At 37.9% G+C, this 25749-nt stretch overlaps 1 protein-coding gene across 14 annotated transcripts in view; it reads left to right on the forward strand.

Annotated features, from left to right (window-relative positions):
• Positions 1–25749, forward strand: part of LOC117428040 (transcription factor 12-like) — a 102250-nt gene that overhangs the window by 56287 nt on the left and 20214 nt on the right. For 11 of the 14 annotated variants that reach the window (XM_058995187.1, XM_058995189.1, XM_058995190.1 and 8 more), the window contains exons 6-9: positions 2614–2678; positions 9471–9603; positions 10801–10853; positions 24018–24117. In XM_058995187.1, the coding sequence (XP_058851170.1) occupies positions 2614–2678; positions 9471–9603; positions 10801–10853; positions 24018–24117 (351 nt within the window). Of the gene's footprint in view, positions 1–2613; positions 2679–9470; positions 9604–10800; positions 10854–18593; positions 18843–24017; positions 24118–25749 lie in introns of those variants that run through there. The other 3 variants (XM_058995195.1, XM_058995197.1, XM_058995198.1) reach the window with 3 other exon arrangements.

Raw genomic sequence — 25749 nt, forward strand, 5'->3', positions numbered from 1 at the left:
TATATGATGCTCGCTATTATCAAGAGTAAGAAGCTGCTGGCTCTTTAAAGAGGAGACGAGAGTTAGAGTTATTGATTGGGAGGCTGCGCAGCGGCCGGAATGCCTGTCACTCTGAGATGAGTTAAGATGGAGAATATGATGAGATAAAGGCTAGGCTAGAATAGTGATTACAACTAGGGACCCGCTAATTACTGACCTCTATCGGGGATCCTTCGCTTTATCGCCAGGCTCGCTCACACTTGCCGTTTTCGTACACCGCTGTCTCATCGTTCATAACGGGCTGAGGAATTTGGCAGGCAGTGAACGGGAGGAGGGCGCAGTGGCTCAGCAGCTGTGCTTATTGGCATTGGTTCCTGAAACATCTTTGGTGTGGCCAGCAACATGCTTGGCACAAGCACTAGCCAATAGCACTTAAACAAATTGCAGTGAGAATGGAAAGACTGTCTTACTTTAACATTTAGAAATGTATCTTTCTGTATGCATGCTTTCAATACGTAGAGCAATGTTATTTAACGGTTTATCAAACGTGTAACGACAGATATTTTACATTGATGTTTATGCTGATTTTGAGGACCTTCAAATAAGCGACTCCAGCGTTAAAAATCAATTACTTCTAAATAATCAATAGTACCAGAAAACAGTGTGGAGTAGTGGTTAGGGCTCTGGACTCTTGACCGGAGGGTCGTGGGTTCAATCCCAGGTGGGGAACCCTATAACACTGCTATACCCTTGAGCAAGGTACTTTACCTAGATTGCTCCAATAAAAACCCAACTGTATAAATGGGTAATTGTTAAAATAATGTGATATCTTATAACAATTGTAAGTCATCCTGGATAACGGTGTCTGCTAAGAAATAAATAATAAAACAAATATTATGTTAATGGTTCAATAACAAGCTTTTTAGGGAACTACAGTCAAGCGCTCTTCTTTATCACCAAAGGACAAATAGCTCAAAACTTTTCATGCAAAAAGAGGAAGGTTACACTGCACAACGATCGCATTGAGATGCGGCTCCTCTGTATTTACTGGAGCATCATTCTTTGCTCATGCATGTAAATACACTAAAACAGTTAAATGTCTGTTTGCAGTTGGGCTCCTGGGGGACTTTTCCGTTGCATTGTAGATTAGCACAAGGTCCCTCAGCACATTTATACTGCTTCAGTTAGCTCCAATACTCTGGAGGCTAAATGTAATGCGAGGCTACCTTGAACATGTTCTGCATTAACTACATTACCGGTGTGCACACTTAAGAGATTTACACTGCACTGGTGTCTCTACAGCTTGTACAGTACATTATGTATGAGCAGAAATATGCCATTTAGAGTGGGAATACACTACATATTCATTTGTAAGTACTTGCCATTTTTAAAGCCCACAGAGAAAGACTTGTAAAGTCTCTGTCAACTTAACAAAAACAAGTAGTGTTTAGAGGTTTTTGGTTTTCTGCTCTTTCTTTCCAGGTGACTATCAGCGTTGTCAAACAGATGTAACCTTGCGTTGTGGGCACCTGATATGCGCAGTTGCTAACCCACAACTCAGTGCAGGTTCCCTTATAGAAACGGGTAACCTAGAAATGTTAGATTTTTTTTATAGAGTTCTGAAAACCCTGAAAAGGAAATACAATTGTCAGTTAAACTGCTTTTCTTGTTTTTTTTTTTCTCATGTGAGTTTTGAGCTTTGTGACGTGTAGGATCATCTTCGAATGATTTTCTTATGAGTTAATTATATCCTATATACTTTTATATTGTACGGTCTGTGGTGCATTTTATGATATTTAACTATTGTTAATATTAGTTATTTAAAATTAAAAACTATACCTGGAATAAGTGTCTACAATTTGGTAACAGAAAGTGTTCCTTTTTTTCAGACACTGCAAAAAGCATCTGATGTTTTTAAGTGCTTTACCTTTCCTTTACAAACATACAACATGTTAAATTACTTCCGATACCAACTGAAATATTTACCTTTCCCAAGAGTAAACAGAATTGAGTTTTAATGCTACATTTGCTGTTGTATTTGTTTTTAAAACCTGCCAGGGATAATGCATGCTTTAGTCAAAGTTGTTCATCATTTTGTCAACAATTCCTGTTTTCCTGAGGAAAAATGCTGAGTTTAGATAATGTGAGCAGCATGATTTCATGTTAGTTCAAATAATTTTGCATACTATGTATTTTATTTATTTTGTGCCTGATGGCTGTTTCACGGCACATTGCTTCAGCAGAAAATACTGAATCAGTTGACATTGATGTAAGCATTTTATAAGAACACCTTTAGTAGGATCTTTTCATAGTAATCAGTATTTTAGTGATGACTGTCCTTGACCGGTCTCAAGGTAGATTTAAAGCAGCTGTTCAACACAAATGTTAATATTTAAAAATGTCATCTATTGGTAGATTGAAAATATGGGTTCAAATCCCTACACTACTTCTAGTACATTTTATACTTTTTAATTCCTTTGTGGGCATCCTACAGCGAGCTCAAACTTAGTAAAGATTTGTCATAAAGTAAAGATTGCATACGTTGTTCTGACCTGTTTTGAATCTGTGTTTTATCTATACAAAAAAAAGTCTTTGATTTTTAAAGTAATTTATAATGTATGTTTGTGTTTTAAGGTAAATCTTCAGAGAGAGGTCAATTTTCAGTGTACGCCAGAGAGCCAGGAGTTTCTGGATGCCAAGTAAGTTGTTTGCCTTTGTGCTCTTATACTGTGCTATGAACTACATAGACGCATTTGCTATTAGAAAGAAACACTATCAACGCACACATTCAGTTTTGTTTTCTTGCTTGGTGTAGTATTGCACAGCTGCAGCATGTTCTAACTTGTATCATTATTAATTAGATTTAGTTATAGGATAATCATTTTGTTCTGGTGTCTGGTTGCATTAGTCTCCACTTCCTAACTCTCCACGTTTTCTTATGTGCATTTTTTTTTTTTTACTGTTTTTCTGAAATGATTTTATTAATATAGATTTTAGGAAGTTGTTCATAGTTTAGACCTGAAATGTTAAACTTCAGGTTTTTCTTCACAGGAAACCATGCTGTAAAATATAAAAAGGGACAGTAGCATCTTCAGGGCTATATTTAAAAGCATTATTGTGGTAGTAAACTCATTGTAGTCCTATACAATGACTAGCATGCAGTCGTCATTATATTTCTCTTTCACTAGGTAGCTAGATAAAGCTATATTAGACTGTATAAATCCTAATATAAATAATTCATTTTAGGGTCTTAAGCCATGCCTGTATGCTTAAGCGTTAAGAATGCATTCAGGATATGTGTTTTAAAGATAATTACAAAATAATTAGCTGGTGTAATAGAGACATGCCAAGATATTTTTCAACAGGAAAGTTCCAGTCATTTTGCAAGCTGTTAACTCGTGTTTACAGGAATATCTAAGTAGCTCGAAAAGCCCAGCATGCAAGCTCATTGGTGAATTGAAATGTGAGAAGCAGAGTCCATACAAAAATGTTAATAGCAGTCTCTGTGGCCTGCACAGTCATGCTCAGGCAGGCAGCTCAGTGTGGTAACATTAGTGAGAACACCTCTCTGCTGAGATACCATTAAATAAGGGTCATCTCAAATCTCCTCCCCCCTCCACACAGATGTCATAAACAAAGGCTCAACTGTATCTGCACTGCTCTCATTAATACAAGCTTCCTGTGGTGTCTCTAGCTCATATTCAACTTCCAAGTCAACTTTATTAGCACAGAAATGGGCTTATTTTCCTTCTTTGGTTTTGATGGTCCACACGCACCCTACACCCAAACACACATGGAATATAAGGAGCTTTGTGACGTGTATGATCGTCTTTGAAGGATTTTCTGACGAGTTAATGATATCCTCTATGCTTTTATTTTGTACAGTTTATGGTGCTTTTTATGATATTTAATTATTGTTAATATTAGTTATTTAAAATTAAAAACTATACCTGGAATAAGTGTATACAATTTGGTAACAGAAAGTGTTCCTTTTTTTCAGACATTACAAGTTCTTTACCTTTTCCTTTACAAACATACATGTTAAATGACTTCAGATACCAACTGAAATATTTACCTTTCCCAGGAGTATACAGAATTGAGTTTTAATGCTGGTCAGAAACATTTCGAAGCAGGGTTACTAGATTACAACAGTGCAGTTTAGACCGTTTTGTATAAAAGCAAGTTTGAGTGTTACAAAACATGTAAGGAACCATTTTTCCACTGTTTTGTGTCAGCCTTCTCTGTAAAATGTTTATTGTTGGTGTTTTTGTAACAATAAGTGACCAGGGTTGGGATACAACACTTTCCCATAGCAAAAACAAAATAGGAGAGCCTGAAAATAGCCCAAAGTTAAAACAAATAAACACTAAAATAGAATCCTTTTAAAATGGCTTCATTTAAAAATTCACAAAATTACTAAAATCAGGTGTCAAGTTACTCCCGGCACCCAATGCTGTGTGAGCAAATGCAGGATTCCCAAAATAAAGAATGGATTAAAATCTTGTTCAACTCATATTCTCCAACTCGTATTTGCCATAAACTAATCACAACATTAAATACACATAAAGAAAAGCTGTGCTATGTTTCGATTTCTTGCTACCATAATACTTTTTTCAGTATTTGTATGTCACTTATTCTAGCCTCCAACCACCTCTTGTTTCCTTTGGTCGTTTTCTGGCCCATTTCCTTAATTTAGTCATTTGAATGTGATTTGTTTTGTGTGAGAGTGTAAAGTACAGAGGACAGGGCAGGAGGCAGTTGATGCTGTGTCACCTGTTACTGACGCTTGGTGTCAGAGCATTGATGGTGATTGAAGTGATGTGGAAATGTGATGGTATGCCTCAGTTGTGATGGAGAGCTTCAGTTCAAATTGAGCAGAGTTGCTAAGTGTTCCGTAAAACCTCCACTCTCAGTATTCAAAGCATGTCACATTATGAAAGTATATGGAAAACCCCTTTCAAATCTTCGGTGTCCTAAAGTCATGTTGAGGTTTATTCCATTATAAAATACATTGCTGTTTGTTTTCTATAGTTCACTCTTCCTTGCACTTTATTGTTTGTTTGCATTTGCCATGTTGTTCTCAAGTAGTTGTCTTTCTAGTGCATATTAAAAGTCTTACATGTACAACTTGAAAGTTCCTTGTTATAAGTTTTTAAAAGTACCGTGTTGAAGTCTTTAGCAATCTTTCATTGAGCTAGGAAATGTGTGGCACTTGACAGCATGTGTGCTTTTGTGGCATTAATTCAATTCCTCAAGTGAAGAATGTGCTTTTTTTAACCTGTTTATGTTACTGCTGGAGTACTCCTGCGTACAATTTGTTAATAAAGCTGTCTACCTCCGAAGCTTCCTGCGGTGGATCAATAAGAAAATCCAATGCTAAAATAATCTGTCAATGTTCCCAGCAATATTATTACACCAGTCTCTTTGTAATGGCCCATCCGTTATGTTATGGTCATGAAGCTAATGCAAGGTGACTCATTTAACAGCATGTTATTACATCATGTGAACATGATGTAAGACACTTCAGGTATTATTGAGTTAGAAATTCTAAATGTTCCGGCGCTGTCAAACAGGAAGGCACTGTCCCTTCTCTAACTGTGTTAGCGATCCTTCAAATGACTTGCTTTCCAAAGTAGAACAATGCATGTATTATAATTTTAGCTTTCGGATTTTTCCAAGCAGGTCCATTGCTGTATTTCCATGTTACAACATGGGCCATTACAACTGGAGTGGACCAATTGGGATTGCTCGAACCCATATTTAAATGAATTAAAGCTTTTAAAATGATGCTATTGTTATTTGTTAGAGTCATGGTCATCCCCCACATGAAGTCATGTGAGGTGAAAGGTCATCAAAAAGATTACTGTATCCAGTAGTGTCTATCTTGCACTGTAACTTGAGGACGTCCAGAGGTAAACATGAGGAAATATTCTTCTATGTTAAGCAGTGCTAGTGCTAAGGAGGACAGTTTGGATCTCAGGAATGTGTTATTTGAAATCACTTTATTATGTTGTATTGTTTCAGAGCTTGGTACCCCAGGTAGCTGTCTCTCTATAGCTCTATTCCAGTGAGACAGATTAGCCTGATTACTCTGGCAGGAAGCAGTTGACGGATGACTGTCATTATCTTCTCAAACCTGCATGACATTTCAGCATAGATGATGATAATTAAAATTTGGAGAGGCTATTCTGTATTGAAATCTTCCCATATCGACAGATTTTTAACATAATAAACCCTTGTGTTTTTTAATGTTTGGTAATGGATGGAGTGACTGCATTGTCATCTGATTTGAAGTTAGAATTTGGGATAACTCCAGTTTCTACTATAGAAGCCATGTTCCCCATAGCACAGATTTGTTGAATACATGGCAAAAAAAAGTACCAGATTAGTAATGAAGCTTTACAAGTTCAGCACAAAGTGTTTTAATGGAACCTTGTTTACAACAAAGCACGAGAGAAGGTCACAATCAAAGACAAATTTTTCATCTGGTTCATGTTGATTACTTATTCATGCTACCTTTGTTCATGAAAACATAATAATTGTGTTTCACATAATCTTCACATGAGATTCTTTTAGATAAAAATCTGTACAAGCTACACTAATAATGTGTACAGTCCCCAGAATTTAAAACACTAGGTACGTCTTTTAGATTATTATACGATTGTTAGTGTTTTATCTCTGACTTTGTGTCTTTTCACTTTTACCATTTCCAAAATGGAAAGCCCATCTTATTTACAGTATCTGTGACAATCTGTAGACCATAATCTTGCTAACCTGCTATCTGGAGTGTTATGGTTTGATAATTATTATTTTATCAGCCTTATTCATTATCGCCTTCAATAAAACAAGTGTTTATATTGTACGCCGTGTCAACATGCTCTGATTGTGAACAGTGCACTTAGCACCCAATCACACTCCAGTGTGACTGACAGTAGGAATCAATCACAACTGTGTAGAGTCCTGCCTGATATTTAGCATGTCAGTAACATAAAGTTCTACAGTATTCTCATGGGCTGATTGCACGCTGATGGTGCTAGGGAACCCTTCCACTGTCTTTCAGCAAATCTGTGTGTTAATTCTGCAAACAGATAACTGACAAACACCTAGCCAGGTCAATGCAGAGGCGAAGACAGGCGCTAGGAACCAGTATTTCTAGAGGAATGCAGAAAGCCTTGAGACCTGTAATGTTTCTACTCTTGAGCTCAGGGAAGAGTTTGCATCAGTGAGCCTGATAAATGATGATAAGCTTGGTTCTGGAAGGTGGTAATGCTTTAAAGTAGATTGTGACAAACCATGAAATGTATCACTGTTTCCAAGAAAACCTTTATAAATTGCTGTGAATTTGCGCTGTGACCTACATCATGAGATCTTGGTTTTATATTGTTTTTGTTTTTTTCCGTTTTTCTTGTTTCAACTCACAATCTCCCACTTAAATGTGTCGCCCCCTTCGGAGTCCCCAGCAAAGTTGGGCATCTTTGCACAGCCTGGACGCGACCTGGCACCGTCCAAGCTGTGTGACTCATCCTGCACTCCCAGTGGCTGTGCTTTAACTGGAAGAGCCACTCGGGGACCCCTTGGTCTCGTATTCTATAGCTTCAGTGGAAATCATTGCTTATCTTAACGCTATCCTTCACTACACTTACACATGTGTACCCATTTCTTTCTGAAATAAAAGCTCTTTTCAATAGCAGATTTGAACCCTGTCCAAGGTGTTATCCAGTAATATAGACTAATTCTAAATGCTTACTTGGTTTAGCTTTCATGAGTATGCAAATAGGAGCTATAGTTTTAGTTTAAAAGAATGTCATTTAGACGTCTGTGTTTGTAAGTATGCTAATCCAAGGGCTATTGGCTAGTGTTTTAGGAGGATAACCCTCTGTTGATTATTCCCTTGTAATTGGATGTATGTTTATCAACAAGGGTCTCGCTGACTACAGGCTCAGACATTCTATATTAGGTCTGTGGTTAAGCTGGGTCTTCTCGATGGTTTTGTGAGCCACCGGCTCAGAGACAGATGGTTGAGAGTGAACCCTGTCCTGGTAGCACTAACCACTAAACTCCTTCCTTGTCATTGTATCCTGAGGGGGGTTTAGAATGAGTGTATCTCTCTTGTGTGTTTGTCATAAGATGCCCTAAGGTCATGATCAGTGCTAGTCAATAATTTTTTATCCTAGACTTAACAAGACAGTAAAATCAATAGGTTGGACTAATGACATTGATTTTTCTTTTTAACTGCAATTCGCTTTTTTTTTTTTTTTTAACCAAAGTTGTTTACATGCATGCTTGCACCATCCTTGACAATTCATGCCTTAAGCTAGTAAATGATATGGTAAGGTCAAAAGAGGTTAAGACAGTTGTATGCTGTGCACGTAATATTAAAAAAGTGACTTTTATTATGTCCTTTTTATGTTACATTGGAAGTTTTTTTTATTGTTTGATACCTCGTTGCAGCCCATTGGCGGAAAACACTGAACGTTGGTACTATGCATTGCTTCATACAAACGTCATATTTTGCATTCACCCAACAGACGTGTTAATTCTGGACTTCTACATATGTGAAAATAGCATGTTAAAATGTTTTTTCTTATGACAGGCTAATAACACATTCACTATAGCATTTCAGACACTTTTTTTTGTTAGGGATCCATTTGTCCACATTTTAGTTAAGACCAAAAAACAACCTGGGGTATTTTAGCTTCTTTAAGGCTGCACGGCACAGTATGCATGTGATGTAGTTGTGCTTCAGAGTTCAAAATAAAGGATTGATTAAATAAACATGTTATTCAAATCAGAAAAAAATAGTAAATATTGCATATTAACCCCAAGAATACAATTATTACCATCAGCCATAATATTAAAGAGAGAAGGGGTTTTATTGACATTAAAACCCCTTTAAAGCTCCACACAAACTGCATTGTTGAACACACGTTAAAAGCTGAATTTGGGTTCATTTTTATAACTGTTGTTACCAAGTTGTAATCTTACTCAGAAATGAAAGAATCTGTCAGGCTAGTTAACACCTGTTTGGCTGGTTGCCCATCTACCAATCTGTAATGCCTAGACATGTGGTTCAAGTATCAGTTCATGTGCACAACTCTATAATATTCCACTACATGGCCTCATGTTGGATAATACTTTTTGAATTGCATTTCTTAATGATAGAAGCTTTTGCAACTCTACAATACACTGTGAATGTACTCCTTTTCTAATTCATTTGAAATGCATGCTTCAGGTCTGAAACCTTTTTTTTTAATCGGTTTTGAGAGCAGTAATATTTTCCTTGAGAAATGATGGGAATTATATTTAATTTTTTTTATTTCTCCAGAAGGAAAAAAAAAAAAAGGCCTCGGGGTGAGTCATGGTTGAAAATCCAGTAAATTACAGCAACTGTCTTGAACATATGGTATAATGATTGGTATTATCAGCTGCTTCAGGCTCAGTAATATTTGTAGCGTGAAGTGATGACAGGGTGTTATCGCATTGTTTTACAGTCCAGTCTTCGATCAGACATGGGGCTTGGAACTCCAGGACCGCTGTCATCGTCGGCAAAACCTGGAACCCCGTTCTATTCGTTCTCTTCCGCAAACCCACGACGGAGGACGCTTCACGACACTGCGCCGCCTGGTCAGTATCACACGCGACTGCATCTTCACTTGGCTGTAGGAAATGGGGTACCAACTCTAATGAACTTTTTGTAAAGAGAATAATTTTACAAAAACAAAACAATGGATTAATATAATTCAGGGTGTAATAAGAACTACTTTAATAATAATAATTAACAAATGGAGAGATCTCTTTTGAAAATACGCCCCCCTAGCATCTTAGAAAGTGAATGTTCAGATCCTGTGCACGTGTAACTACAGGGATGGAAATAAGACTCGTACTGCAGAGCATTCCAGATTTTACTACATTATTGTACAAAAACCATCCTTGTACTACCATTAGCACCAAACCACAGCGAGAGTAATTTCTTCCCATTTACAAATACCACTACTTAAGTTATATAATCACTCATATAGCACTAGATGCCTCTTAAAAATCAAGAAGCCTGTTAATCAGAATGCTGTCCAGATACTAATGATTAAAACCAGCTGCATATTTAATTCTAATCATCCTGAGATACTTTTACAGTTTCTTGTGCCCCAAGGGACAAAACTATTTCTGTACCGTTTTGTTCTTGCTTGTTCAGGCACCCCGCCTCCAGCATGCAATGGTGGTTCTGCTTTTCTCTGTGTGAAACGCGGACGACACAGATCTGCAACGCACTGCCTGTTGACTGACAGTAATGGCCAGGAATTACTTTAAATAAACTCCTACTGCATCTGTCACTGGATATTAGTATACAGAGTGATTATGCATTTTTAATGTGACTTAGTAACACCATTATAAACGGCGGGACTATTGTAAAGCATTCTATATTGTTGTGGACTTCAATTTCCATATCCCGATGTTTTATTGCTATTATGAGGTATGCTCAAGGAAGTCTCTAGTTTCGGTGTGTGCCGTATTCAAATTAGATTTTTGATGCAAAACAAACACACGCACAAAAAAAAAACATCACACCATTGCTGTTTTTTTCTTTTTTACTTTTTTAGACTTTTTTATAGCAAAAAAAGTTATACAAATAATTGATTTTTAATAAACCCCTATGTGATCTAAGCATGTGATTGAATATCTCTGCTTTACTGCAATCCCTTTGGCTTCAGGGCTTCTCAATGGTTTAATTGGATGTACATTTATACAAAGTCTCATACACACACAATACAGAATCTATGTAATATTGCAAACCTTGCAAACAGGCTTCTCTTTCCCTTTTTGCAGATCCCTTACAAGCAAAGAAAGTGAGAAAGGTTCCTCCTGGATTGCCTTCGTCTGTGAGTTTCAGATTATCTCTGCCTGCATTTTATAAACAGATCTGGGTCACACCACCGCACTAACAGACAATTTGTATTGCTGCCACTGAGTTCACAGCAGCTTAACTTTTCCCTGTTCAGTGACATTACAGAGAGAACATCATGTGTTTGTCTCCAGCCCACAAAAACGGCACTGCTCGCTGCCAGATGCCCTTGATTTGATAATAAACATTTTAGTTTTGTTATATTAGTGATTTGCGGCTTGCCAGTGCACTCCGGCCTTCTTGTCCGAACCACTGAATACCTCTCCTGGGAGGATTGCTGGGACAGAAACTGTCTAAGAAGATCTCCAGTGCAGGTCTTTTGATGTTTAATTAGTCATTATGTTGCTGAACAGGAGGACAGACAGAGATTAATAGCTGTGAATTTCAGAAATTTACATTTGTAATAATCCCAGTGGAGCTGAAGACATTAAGATTCGGAGGGAGTCTAGAGCTCAGCTTGCCTCGGTAGGGCTGGGGTTATTAATATGCATAAATCACCAAGTCAGATGCTTATTGTGAAGCCCTGGTGGATTTTTTTTTTGTTAAAGCCTTCATTAAGCCTTTCTAACTAACTTCAGCCCAGCATCAGAAAGGATTTAAAGCAACTAGTTTGTTGATCCCTCTTTGCTTGGAAATGTATCCTCAGAGAATAAAGGGTTTTGAATGGAAAGGTTGGACGGTGTTTGGGGGGGGGGGGGTATGGGGCTGTGATAATCTTATGCTTTTGCGAAGTTCATTTGGTATTAAATATGCTTCATTCTTTAAAGAAGGGAAATTATTTATAAATGAATCAAGGTTTACAAAGTAGTGCAAAAGAGAAAAATCAAAATCCCTGGGGCAACGAGGGAAAGTGCTTTTTTTTCCCCAGAACAAACAAGTGAGGAGGGAGAGCGAGTGAGTGAGTGAGTGAGTGAGAGAGAGAGAGAGAGAGGTAGAGCGAGAGAGAGCGAGCTTGGCTGCCTTGCGGGGTACATCTCTTTGTTGTGTAAATGGATGTAGGGCTTTTATTTGTCAGTACTTAACACATGGGCGCAGGTGCACTTGGATGAGTCATAACTCAAAGCAGTATTTGCTGAATGGAACAAAGTGCATAGACAGCAGCGACAGAGGGAATAAAATGCATCTTTTTGTAAATTCCATTTTAACTCTGGGCTATACAGAGGTGTCTTATATGAATTCCTCCTCCCTCTCTCTCTCTCTCTCTCTCTCTCTCTCTCTCTCTCTCTCTCTCTCTCTCTCACTCTCTCCCTCTGTGAATCTTGAGATGGAACATATCTGATAGCCTTCTATTCCAGATGGAGATGAGGCTGTTCTTGTTCCCAGGGGCAGCTGTGTTCAAAACCTGCAGCCTACCTGGAAGCCAGTATTGCAGCTGCAGGCACTCTTGAAAGCTTTTGCTTGCATAAGCACCAGGGCCCCACTAGAGGCTGAATAGCTGCTTGATAAACAAAATGAGCACAATGCTTCCAATCAGTATTCCCCAGGCCAGGAATATTTTTCAGTAGCTAAAAATAGTTTGTTAGTTTACATTTGAACAGTCGTGCATTATGCAGTGGTGGATTTAAAGCTTGGCTATAGGTGACTTGGGCTGGATTACCAAAACGATTTGGGTGAAAATAGAAGGGACCACCATAATCTGCATTTCCCTTATATTGGAGGTTTTTAAGCCTGTGGCAGGGTAAAGCCCTGTGTGTAGATAGAGGGCAAGGCAAAGCCTTGCTGCTTAATGTATTTTGCGTTTATTTAAAAAAATGTATGGTTTTGAAAACAAATGTGTTATTGTGGGTTGATTTAAAAAGGAATGGTTTATTGTTGTATTGTTATGATTTAAAAGGTATTTTATGTTTATTTAAAACTCGTGCAGAATGCGGCCATCTCTGAATTGATTCATTTGTTGTTAAATCGGAAATGGCCACTTGTATATAAACGTGTGTGTTTGTGGTGTGTGTTTTAAAGAGGAGGAACGTGTGTGTGAGAGAGAGAGAGACGAGAAAAAACGAAAAACAGAAAGTAAAAATAATTTGCTGATTTGTTGATCGTGCTGGAAGGACCAGCACGGTACTTGTATGGTGGAGGTATTTTTGTGTGTGTTTCGAGACTGTGTGTTTTTGTTTAAATTTGTATTTTGCTCGGTGAGCTGTTTTGTGTAAAAGTGTTTTGTTTTTTTTGTTTGAATAATAAATACGCGCACCAGCACTTTTAAACAGCGGTACCTGTGTGTGTGTCTCTGTCAACTTCCTAGTCTGCATACGTCACCACTCGAGCCGTCTTGCCACACGTGGTGTCCAGCGTGGGATATAGCGCCTCCACGGGCCAGAACAGGTGCTGCGGGTACACCTTTTTTTTTTTTTTTTATTTTGATGATGATTTTTTTGTTGGTAGTGAAGAGAGACATGGAGGTAGCCAGGAGATGGCTTTTGGACCCCAGCACCCTCCAGTGGCTAAAAACAGAGGGGAGAAAACACCCGAGTTCCAGCTGAAGGGGATCCGAGGGAAGTACTCGACACTAGAGGGGGCCTTGAATGCGATGGAAGAGGTGGTCTGCCGGATCCACCGAGAGTGTTGGGAGGTGGAGCAGTCCTAGTTGGCCTGGGCTGGTGCACCCATGTGCTCCATTTGCCTGGAGTATGGACATGTGGAGGTCAGCTGCCCGGAGTAGGAAGAGGACCCAGATGCAGACCTGGAGTGGGAGGAGCCCTAGCCTCAACCGCCCAAGAGACCAAAGCCTGCACCGCCTAGGTCTGCCAAGCCTGCAACGCTTAGGGCTGCAAACCCTGCATGGCCCGGGGACGCCAGCACGTCACCGCCCGGGGACGCCAGAACGTCACCGCCCGGGGATGCCAGCACATCACCGCCCAGGGATTTGTTGTTTCTATAATTCTGTGGCCAGAGCCCAAGAGGAGGGAGCTGCCGGCTACAGAGAAGACGGGGGAGGTCAAGAGACCACCACCCCTGTGCCACAGGGGTTGGATCCCTCGACCGGGGCTCCTAGACACCCGACCTTCATGTCTGGACGTGTGGTCGCTGGGCCTGACTCCCAGGTCGCGGCACCACCAGGCAGGTATTTGTGTGTGTGTTTTCAAGTTATAGTCGGATTAGCTTTTGAAGAATTATTTTGTCTGTATATTGTTTCCATTAGTTAATTTGTTTCAAATCACTACTCGCTGATGAATTGAGCTAATCCAGAGAGTCATTCCATTCTATAGTTGACTCTCGTTAATCCAAACCCTGGTCGTCAGAACTGACCTATACTCCAAACTACTCTGTCATAATGAAATGCATGCAGATAGCAGCTGTAGAAACTGAATTTCTACACAGGGGAATATAGCATATTATTGCAAACAGTACAGAGCAGTATAGTACAGAGCACATCATCAATTGAAAATAAGTTGTAAAAGAAATGTCGAAGAGCATATGAAAGTTCTAAAACATTTACAGCTATTGGGTTTTAAAGGCAAAACTTAAACAAAAAAACCACACAGCATCTTCTGGTCCCCAAGTGTCAGTTGAGACAAATTAATACAAACATCAATTTATCTGTCATTTATTTTTAGAACACTTAATATTTTTTCAATATGTAATTTATACATAGGGCAAATACCAAGAGATGAGAAAAAAAATGAATGTGGCTAAACTCACTTTCCCTTCTAAAGCTCTGTGATGATTTGAAGAAAGATCCTTACTTGTAGACACACTAGGTTTTTTTTTACCAGCAGTTCAGAGTAAGCTGCAGCAATCTGGGGCTTCAAACGTCTGTTCTTGGAAAACAGTGTTTAGAAATAACTTATAAAGGACAGGGTTTGGGTTTTGAAGGTGCCATCCAGCAGACAGTCACAATGCTTGATGTGACATTTGCTCTGTTAGCTGAGGTAGGCTAGGAAAAAATGCCGCTCCCTTAAGGGAGTATAGCCGGCTAGAACCCTGACTGTGAATGACAAAAAGATTGTCATTTGCTTTTGACAGATCATTCAAACAACAATCTCGCTCTGTTGAGAGTCATGCTAAGCAGAGGGCTGGAAAACAAAACGAAGAGGCTGCATGGGAGCACCCTGCCTGGTGAAGTACCTGAAGAGAGGATCTACGTAGTCTGCAATTTACACTGTGTTTCCAAAATGGTCCCCAACGGCTGTTTTATTCAGATGCTGAGAGGACTGTGGTATATGGTAGGGGCCTGCACTGCAGTTGTGTAGAAGCCGTGCAGTGTCAGGATTTTGCTTATAGAGCCATCTACAGGATAAATCGAGAATTGTTTTCTACATGGTCTGTAATCTATTTTTTTCTAAACAATGTGTTTTCTATACTGATAACATTTTACAGTAAAATACATACAGAGATGACATTCTTTTTATGGGATTTTAGTATAGGAAGGGAGAAACCACCTTTGAAGAAATGGTATAAATGCTGATACAAAATTGTTGGAACAGTGTTTTTATGAAGCGGTGTCTAGCAGCAGCACTTTTGGTTTACCACCAGGGGGTGATGCTGGGTTACCCAGAATCCTGCTCTTCAGTTAATTGTCCTCGGTGGAACTCTGAGGATCAGATATGCTCTGTAATCTGTAACTCGAATGATAAAACCTTAAAAAAGGATTCTCAGCAGAGCTGTTTACAAATGCCAGTGGCATTCCGAAATGCTTCATTGTCTGCAGATGTAAAACATCCCACAACATTATAGATTTGTAGTTTTTAGCAATTTTAATTTAAATGTATAATTTAACATTTTTGGACTAAACAAGTGCACATGTATAATTAGTTGGTACTGTAATCCGGTGAAAGAACTATATTAATTATAGTGTAGGTTAAGGTTCCCCTGATTAGTGTAAATTATTGCATAGTAATCATTACAATACGTTTTATTAATATTTGTGAATGGGTGTGTTTGAAAAATTATTTAGTCCTTTAGAATGTGATTAACCTATAACTACTGTACCTGTATTCTTCTATAAAACATGGAGATCATACTGTGCTGTCTAGTGCTGGTATAGTGGTATAGTTCTGCATCCTGTAAATAAAGGGTTTAGTTATCTAGCAAACGGAAGTGGCAGTAATTCATATTGCTACTGTATTTTTAAAAGCTGTCTTTCTGCAAAATGAGTGTATTATGTTTTATTATCAAGACTGAAATGGTAGATCTTCTGCATCTCAGTCCTGGTCTACTCAGTGTCTCAGTCGTGTGAGGCAGAGGCACAATAAAGAGGTCTAGTGACTTGTCCAAGGTCACACAGGCAACCAGTGGCTAAGCTGGGATTACGTCTGGAAAGAAGAATGCAGGACATACAGGTTTATACTGTGGAGGAAACTTCCTACACCAAGTGTAAAGATTCCATGGATGCATTATACCAAATTAATATATACAGTATACATCAGAGAATATAATACTGTTATTACATCTGTGAAATATAGTTGATTTATAGTTCACTTGAAACACAAAATTCATAAAGTTACATTGTGATCTTTAAAATTGGAAATACAAGTGAATGGTCTCGTTAATGTAATACATGCACTTTGAAGCAGTTATATTTTTCTCCTGTTGTGACACTGGAAAGCATTAATGGACTAAAACAGTGTCATCTGATTAAGACGTTTCTTAAAATATTTATACATAGGTTGATGTTAGTTTTTTTTTTTTTTGTATTGGACCTATAGAATATACAGTATAAAAAGTTTTTTTATTGACTTGAGCATAATGCTTATATCTTGAACAATTTCTGACTCTTGGAATCTGTTTCTATACTCCAAGCAGACAGCATGTTGTCACAACATGGGTCACGGGCGAAAAACTAGGGCTGCCCAGTGCATGTCAGTTCAGTGCTCCTCTGTGCTGACGGCATGTCTGTCTGAAATCCAGTTTATACATATAAAAATCAGCCCCATCTCCAGCTGACTCACTTTGTCAGGCTGAGCCGTGGATTAACCCTTCACACGTCACTCCGCTAAACGGGAACAAACAAGGGCATTGACCAGGGCATTGTGATCCATTTTTAGTGTAATAGGATTCTCCCTTGATGGGGAATAATATAGTGCAGCTGTGACATGATGTTCTGTGTTTCAAGAGATTATTATTGTTAGAAATGAGTAGGGGCACCACTGTATTAAAAAAAATCAATTTTAGATTTCTGTCTAGTTCTGTGTAAACCAGCGTTACCTCTCTCTCTCTCTCGCTCTCTCCTCTCTCGCTCTCTCTCTCTCTCTCTCTCTCTCTCTCGCTCTCTCTCTCGCTCTCTCTCGCTCTCTCTCGCTCTCTCTCTCTCTCTCTCTCGCTCTCTCTATATATATGTGTGTAAACATTACGAGTTGAAACACACAAAGTTACGAATAGGTATTATTATTGATTTTTTAGAGTGTTGTTTTGTTAAGACAGTTTGTGAACTGCTTACTGGTAGCTCTTTGGGACTTTATCATGATGTTTTTAAGCAAGGGCTACGTAACCTTTTAAAGAGGTTATAAAAGCAATTTCTTTAAATAAAAAATCTATTTAATCGCAGATCAAAAGCATTCATAAATAAGTGTTTTAGAAATATAAAACAGAATTTATCGACAGAACAAGACACAGAATGTGAGCCACTGTTTTGACTGTCTGCCGGAGCAGTACCTTTCATTTCATTACAATAAAAGCTATTGAAGCACTTCATTTCTCTCGGCAGAAATGCTTTTTAACAGTGAGGGCACGGCACAGTTGGGATTGGTTTTTAATCTCTTACTGTACCAAAGTCAACAGAATCCAAGAGTTCTGAAGAAATTTTACTTCTCCCTGTCTGGAGAAGACAAAACATTGGCAGAAAGGATCAGGGCATGGCATTGTTTTGTAAATCAAAGGGTTTTCACTGCTCTCCATAGTGCTGAAACAAGTCTTTGTGGTCCTCAGGGAGGGAGGATGTTGCACGTCATTCTGCTGCCTGGCGTTCCAAAAGCCTGACGTAACATCGTGTCCTTTTGCAGCAGCTGCTTGTTTTCAATAACTTTTTTGTTTACTGGTTAATGGTATTACGGTATGCCATTCATTAAAATGCTGGAAAACACTACAGGTATTAGCGTTCCCATTTAGTGTTTTGCACACAATAGCTTTGTTACTGGTGCATTTGTGTTACAAAAATACATTTTTCCAAACTGAATGCTTGGTTACGGTATTTAAACATATTACATGTTAGAGCTGGGGTCAGTGTTAAGTCCTAGTGATCCATGGATTGTGAAATAATTATAAATAAAGGTATTAAACATTAATACAGTAAGCAGCTGGTATTAACCCCCTCCTGTATTGTGGTGTTCTTATGACTGAAGGTGGATCTGGCATTGGTTTTCTAACAAGCTTTAAAAATGCAGTTTCCTCCTGCTCATTATAGTCAATAGTGAATTTCTGGGGTTGGGAGTAACTTAAGACAGAGCCAGATGGACAGAGTGGCTGGAGGTGGCTGAACACGGCCTCTCGTCCACAAGTGCTCTCATTTAATTTGAGCAAAAACAGAAGATTAACCCTCTCTGGATTAAGCTACTGCATGTGTTTATTGCTCTGCAGCTTTCAGTGCTTTTAGATAAAGCTAATAAACAATAGGCTACTTATTTATGAGTCTGATTTTGGTTAAAGCTCCAAGTTTTGTCTTTTTAAAAGCTGCTTTTTTGTGTGTGTTTTGAAGCCGACAGACACACAGAGGTTATTTTTTTTTTCCCTTGGTATCAGCACTTCTGAAGCTTAGGCTAAAGCTAGCAGACACACACCCCTCGACTGCTTCGCAGAATGGTTCAGCCCTCATTTCCATAAGTTACTCCTGAGAAGATCCATGTGTGGAGGCATAGTGCTGAAGGAATTAGTCTTTTTTTGAACAGAGTGGATGTATGTCTTGGGGGGAAAAAGGTAGTGCACTGTTGCTGTACCCTGAAACAGTCTAATTATAAAAAACAACATGTATTGTGCATACCCTGTGCCTGGAATGGGGAGCAACTCCTTGATGTATTACTACAATGGGAAAACAGTAAGTGCACCTTTTTTTTCAGATTAGTAGTTGGTTGACTGATCAAAAGGAGAAGCATGATACTGCTTTGCTGTTCTGCATTTGTAGTGTATTTCTCTTCAAGTCTCATTTGTTCTAAGCAAGAAAAAACGTTTTGTCTTTTATTATCTTCTTATTTTAATCCACACTCTGCTTTAGACCACTTGTAGAACTATTACGTTGAAGCTGAATGTATAGGTTTAGCAGTTTAGGGAATATTTTGAACTAACAACTGTTTAAAGTTCTTAGCTTCACACTTATCAGATGATTGGAGGAGTATGCTAAACAGCTTTTTCCAAAGCGGAAGGAATCAATTCTGATACATGCAGGACAGTGTTTTGGAATGGTAGCCTCAGTTGTACTACAGGATACGACATCTCTTTTAAAGGTTTTTAAAATGACAGTTTTGATTCTTATGATGTTGTTTTTTTTTTTTGTTGATGGATCTTTTATTTGTGCTTTGAATAGTATGTTTTATTATAGCACACCCATTCTAGTTTTTATCTACTTACATCCAGTATTTTGTGATTATGATTTAATTGACTAAACTAGACTGCTGACAATCTATGGAAACTTATTTATTTTTAATTGGTGGATCTGTACAGTAAGGAGACAGATGAAAGCCTTTTTTTTAGTAAGCTGAAAGAATAACAAGCATGAGTCTGGTAATGATTAGGGAACAGTCAGCCTTCTTAAGGTTAGGGTTTCCTGTTTAGATTTGAGGTCCAAGCCTGGGCTTTTCTGTTATTCCATCTGTTTCCAATCAAATCAGCATTCTTGACCCGACGGGAAGCTAATCCGAGTTCTGGCCATGTCAGTAATAGTCTCTCTTTGATAGCGGTTTTTTCTAAAAACTTTTATCTTCCACCTTGCCCTGTAAGTGTGCGTTTATGGGAAGTGGTCCATGAAAGATCAGTTTCACTGTTGGTTTTGTGAACTGTTTTGTCAGATTTAAGCAAAGCAAGATGTAAAACTGAAAATTCTTCCAATTTGTTCTCAAGGGGGTGAAAGACAAACATTTCACACGAATCATAATTAGTAAAAACATTTTCCAGTATGTTTATATATATATATATATATATATTTCCCTTAATCTGGTTGCAATAAAGCAGAAAAATAGTTTTTTATAGTACAGTTATGTAACTTTGAAAATCACAATTTTTTCACCTTTCAGTCAAGTGGTGCTTTTTTAAATATTTATCGACCGCTCATAGGGAAAGATAGTTTGTGATCGGCATTATATTACTATGCAAGGGACTTTTTGGTCTGGCTGCACTAAAAAAGGTCTCTTACAATAGCTGAAATAGAAATGCATGTTAACTTACTACTGTATTTGAATAGTTGATTAAATTAGTACCTTTGAAAGGTGATACTAACATTTAATATCCACCTGAAAAGTCAGAAATGTGTGATGTTTTATGTCAATACAGTAAAATGTGTACAATATAACATTTGTGATGGAAATTTGACTTCCATCAAGGTTTTTTTGTTAGCCGTACACATGCTCCATGACAGCATTTCTCTTTGTTCCTGCAGCACTAAAGAAACACTTTGATCTCTCGTTCTTTCTTTCTTTCTTTCTTTCTTTCTTTCTTTCTTTCTTTCTTTCTTTCTTTTTTAAAAGTATTTCCAGGCTTGCGTTGAATAGAGGAGCTGAGAGCTAGAGAGGGGCAGGGGCTGAATTAATGGCATGTGCCAAGTACAGGTGACAGGTGAACCGTGTGATCTGGAGCATTAAGTAAACACATGACACATTGTGTTAAGGTCTAGGGATGAGTAGAGCTCTGGTAATTTATACATTCTTAACCCCAAATTAGTTTCATGAAATATTCATGGACTGTTTTACGGGGGGGGGGGGGGGGGGGGCTAGGAATTTGGATTATCTACATTGAGTTTTTTAACACCTGTGGATATATGATTTAGTAAACTGTTCTGTTACCTGTACATATCTTCCCTTGTTCCCTTGCTTTTGAATTGTACAAATAGTTTTTGGAAGTCCACTTATTTTGGTGGATGTGTGAGGGGTGTGGTGTCTATTTTTTAAAGTTGTTGTCCTTCCTGTTTAATATCCGTAAAGTAAAAATAGGAAGCTATAAATGGGTGATTGTAAAGCTGGAATGATTCAGCAAGTTGATGAAAATGTCTTTGGCTTTCTCCTTTTGATATACATTGACTTTCTCGCAGCCCTTTTCCTGTCAAGGTTAGGAGAGCTAAAACAATGCAGGTCTTGTTTTGAAGCAAGTACAGAACTGTTTGAGAAAAATACAATTTTGTTAACCATAAAAACAAAAAAAGTTTTAAATGCTCCTTCATGTGATTTCGTTTTCTACAAACTTTAGATTGAATTTGTTTCTTTTAAGCTACCCGTAACAGACCTGAAAATCCAACATGCCTTATCAAGAAAAGACAAGATTGAAAAATGAAGGTCTTTTGTGTTTAAGCTGAGTGTCGGGTGCCTTTTATTGTTATGTTAGATTTAAAAAAAATTAAAAAAATCCCCCAAGGCTAAATACAATAATAATGGTTTGTACAAACACGATATTTCATAGTCACTTACATCTAAACTCACAGCTTGCAGCTACTCTGGTTAAGGCAGTGTTTTACTTTTCTTTTTTGTATTTTTCAAGGGTGTAAAAAAAAATGGCAATGTAAATAAGTTGTCTCCCTGATTACATTTTATAGTAAAGAAATGATCCTTCATGGCCATTTTAGAACTGTATGTGCTTCATTAGTTGACTTTCATCAGACTTGACCATTATAATCAGCCGTGATGTCATATACACCAAATGTATGAAGTTAGTGCTTTTGGGAGGAGTACAGTATATAAACTCTACTAAACCTGAAAGTATTGATTACCAACAACAAAACGCTAATTATCTTAACTGTGGTCTTTCCTTCCACAAATGCAACAGACAGTAAAATAACACCAATTCACACACGCCGATTTAAATATCAGAGGAGGCTAATGCTTTAAGTATTTACCCACAAAGTGATGAAGACTCTCTTCATTCTGTAGGGGCTTGTGTAATTTCAGGCCTTTATTAATGTTCGACCAGTTAGCTGAGGGAAATTAGGACAATTAACTTGATCCTGTGCCATATGCTGTCCATAGCAGCCCAGACAAGTGTGTCAGCCCAAGAGAGTTTTGCTGGTTAACTTTGTAGGGCTTTATTGAGTCAAACTCCCCTGCCAGGCTGGCCTGTTGTCTCCATCAGACTTTATTGATATTTCAAAGTGAAGGTTATGTTCATTTCCATGGGCACATCAAAGCAACTGGAGAGGGGATCAGGTGTGATGCAGACTAGATCTATATTTTTTTTCAAATAGCGTACGGCACTCGAGTGACATGCTCATTTGTCCACTATAAGCACAACAATAAACCAATGAATTCTGTAAAGATTTTTTTTGTTTTTGGCACACCGGCTTTTAACCTTGTATTTTAATACCATTTGATAAATCAACCTTTTTATTTATTTATTTTATTAATGAAAGCAATGTGATATAGTCATATATTAAACGTATGTCAATTAACCATCAAATACTGTAAATACAGCATTAGGTAAAAACAGGATTTTGTTATATAAAACATTTGCTTTGACGATCAATGGCTTTTTTTAAATTTTATTAAAAAGCAGCCTTTCTGTTTCAGTTAATAGGACTTTATTAGCATTGAACTTTTTGTTATTGTAGAAAAGTGCCATATTTCTTCCTTTTGATCATTATGTGCTATTACGAAATAAAAAGTATGATTAGGTCATTAAAGCAGGATTTGGCACTCGTATGTAGCTGATCGGATGACATGAGGACTCTGGTTTTAATTTGCGCTCTTCTGATTGTAACAGAAAGAGACTTGCCTTTTAGTGGCACTGGGTTACTATTCCACTTGCATCTGGAGTTAATGAAGGCTTAGACCACATCAGTAGTGCTTTGCCACAGGAACCTTTTGATGCTCTACTTAGATGCATAGATGCAGCGAAATAACATTAAAGTTACATAATTGTACTAAACTTAAAAGGTAAAAAAAAAAAAAGTACTTGCAGTGTGTTTAGAGTCTGGACCAAAATTTTTGTAAAGTTTTAGAAAAAATTTTTTGGAGATGTATTTCTTTCTGATGGTTTCAATTGAGTAAATATGAGTACGCCGCTTGTGCAGAGGTGGAGAGTATAAATGTAAACTTATACAATTCATTTGGCCAGTTGAAAATTATTTATTCTGTTTGCTGCAAGTCAGAAGTTGAAAACTCTAACTAAAGTATCGCTTTTCTCACTTTCTCACATTAATCAAAGCACGTCTTTATGCCTCTGCCACTATGTAGTGTTGCTTGTCTTATATTTCACTGGTTTTGTGCTGACAGTGATGAATTATCCATCAGCTTCAGCATATGCTACATTAGTTGGTGCAAACAAAAGACTGCCAGTTATTAAAGGTGATTTTAGTTAATGTGTCTGAGCTGATGCATGATGGGGAGCATTTCAAAGCTGACACGTTACATTTTTGTCAGGAAGATTTTGATATGTTCAGTCTATCACTCATTGTGGTGAATCCAGTTAAAACCTTTTTTTTTTTTCAGTCACGCAGCATATGAAGCTCCCCATCTACTGTTCAAAGTGATGAGAGAGTTGGTGACTTGCCAGTGTAAAATGTTCCTGCAGAGAATCTCTGCAACAAAGATTTAAGAATGGAAACTGGTGCTCCCATAAAGAGACCTTTTCAAAACCCATGCCAGACTTGAAAGGTTCACTGATATCCAAGCTTTAAGATCACACAGTGGGCTAAATCTTTATAAACTGAAGGAAGTCTGGATTAGGCACTGCATTGATCCTCGGCACGCAGATCTTTACAGTAGAATCTAATCATGCTCTAGATAACAATGTTGTCGTTATAAAAGACAAAAATGCTCAAGAAAACACTTTGTTCTTCCTACAGAAAAAGTCTATTGAATTTGATGTAGCCATTGAACTGCATTCTTTTCGCAATGCTCAAAGGAAAACTTTGTTGGCTTAGTCATTACCCTAAGAGGCATTGTTGATAAATAATGTCTAATACTGGAACACCATGTGCTTTGAATTAAAAAACACTAAACGCATAGTTTGGATTTTGAAAATTACATTTGCAAGTTTCATCATTTCTTTTTTCTTTCTTTTTTTTTTTTTTAAGGTGTATGCACCCTCTCCAAGCTCAGATGACTATAATAGAGATTCTCCCAGTTACCCGTCTCCTAAACCTCCCAACAGTATGTTTGCAAGCACTTTCTTTGGTAAGTCAATTAGCAGAATTGCAAATAAACTTTTAAGCTGTCCTATTCGTCTTGTGTTTTAAAAATTGAATTATTCCACTAGATGTGCTTCTTGAATCTATTGTTTTGTTTTTGTGCAGGTCAATACTAGTGTGCCAGTCAAAGTTAACCAGCTGTTCACATTTTCATGTAACTTTATCTCCAGGTTTCTTCTTGTTAGTGCTGCCCTGTAATTGCTTGAATAAGGTGTCTGCTTTGGTGGCACGTGACATCTGCTTTTCCTTTTCTCCGGTTTCTTCCAAGGTCCTACTTGCTGTGGTCTGTCTTTTATTCATTTTATACATTTATGTGAATTAGATGCAGGTTTTTGGCTGGTGAAAGGAATTAGAATGACAATTTGCTTCAAAAGACTATTTTGAACGCTGAGTAATGACTTGTTCCTCGGGCTCTTTTGCTCCTTTGAATTTCACTCTATCATTACACCTGTTGCTAATTTCCTATTTTCAATATCAAAAGGCAGCCAGATGAGGCCATTTAGCTGCATTACTTAACCCCTAGTGGAAGGTAAGCTGGTGTTAAATAGGCACAAAGCTTAACCCATTTGTTTTCACTGTAACATTGAGTGTGGGTTATGAAGCCGCATGTAAGTCGACAGTGCTTTTCTTCTGCTATGCATGACAAAGGATTTGCTTTTTACTTGAGTCCCATTTCTTAAATGACATACTGTCCAAAATCTATGTTATGTAAATGGAGTTTATCCAGTTGAAACAGATATGTAGTAGCAAGACACAGAACTGGGGAAAGTTTTACAGAAAACTTGTTGTTCTGTTGAAGTCCACTGTCCATTAAAATATAAACTAAATTCAAATGATATAGATATAGAACAAAAACTGGCAGATATCGAGTGACAATAATATTTTGCTTGAGAGAGCGCGAGCAAGGAGAATATTGATGTATAGAAAATGGATCAGGGTCAAATCTTTTCAAATCTGCCTGTTTGTGGCTACAAAACCGGAATTTCCAAAGATGCTTTGAAAAGTTCCACATAATACAGTCATTTACTTACAAAGCCCAGACTAATTTCCAGGCTATATGGAATGGCTGCCCTTTTGCCCCACATAGGTGAGATGAATCTCAGGGTGTTTGTAATTAGCAGAGGGGAGCTTTGTGTTTTCTCAGCTGTGATCCAGACCAGGTTTTTATTTTACTACAGGTAATGAAAGTTTTAAGTGCACTGCTGTTGTGTGCTGCCGTCTGCAAATGTTTTGCAAAAAAAGATTTGAGCTTTTCAGGTTGTTTTAAATGTAACTGAATTATGTGCTTTAATGTTAAAATATTTAATGCAAAACCCCAAAAATGCAATAATATAAACCTAAAGGGGGGGGTAATAGCGACCGGTTTAAAAAAAAAAGTTCTTGCCTCATAACAACACCCTCAATTATCAATTGCATTCAGGGAAGCAATGTTTCAGGGTCTCTTTTTGTGGGACTCCACCTCCTTGCCAGTAATCAGAGGGTCTTATTGCCTGTGACACCACTGTGGCATGATAAATGTGCTTCACAGGAGTCAGAATTACAATTAAATAGAAAGAACAGCAGCAAAACCTTAAAGGGATTATTGCTAAAAAAGGGTTTTAAAACCTTGGTTATTACC

This window comes from Acipenser ruthenus, chromosome 21 (genome assembly GCF_902713425.1).
Source record: "Acipenser ruthenus chromosome 21, fAciRut3.2 maternal haplotype, whole genome shotgun sequence".
NCBI classification, from domain to species: Eukaryota; Metazoa; Chordata; class Actinopteri; order Acipenseriformes; family Acipenseridae; genus Acipenser; species Acipenser ruthenus.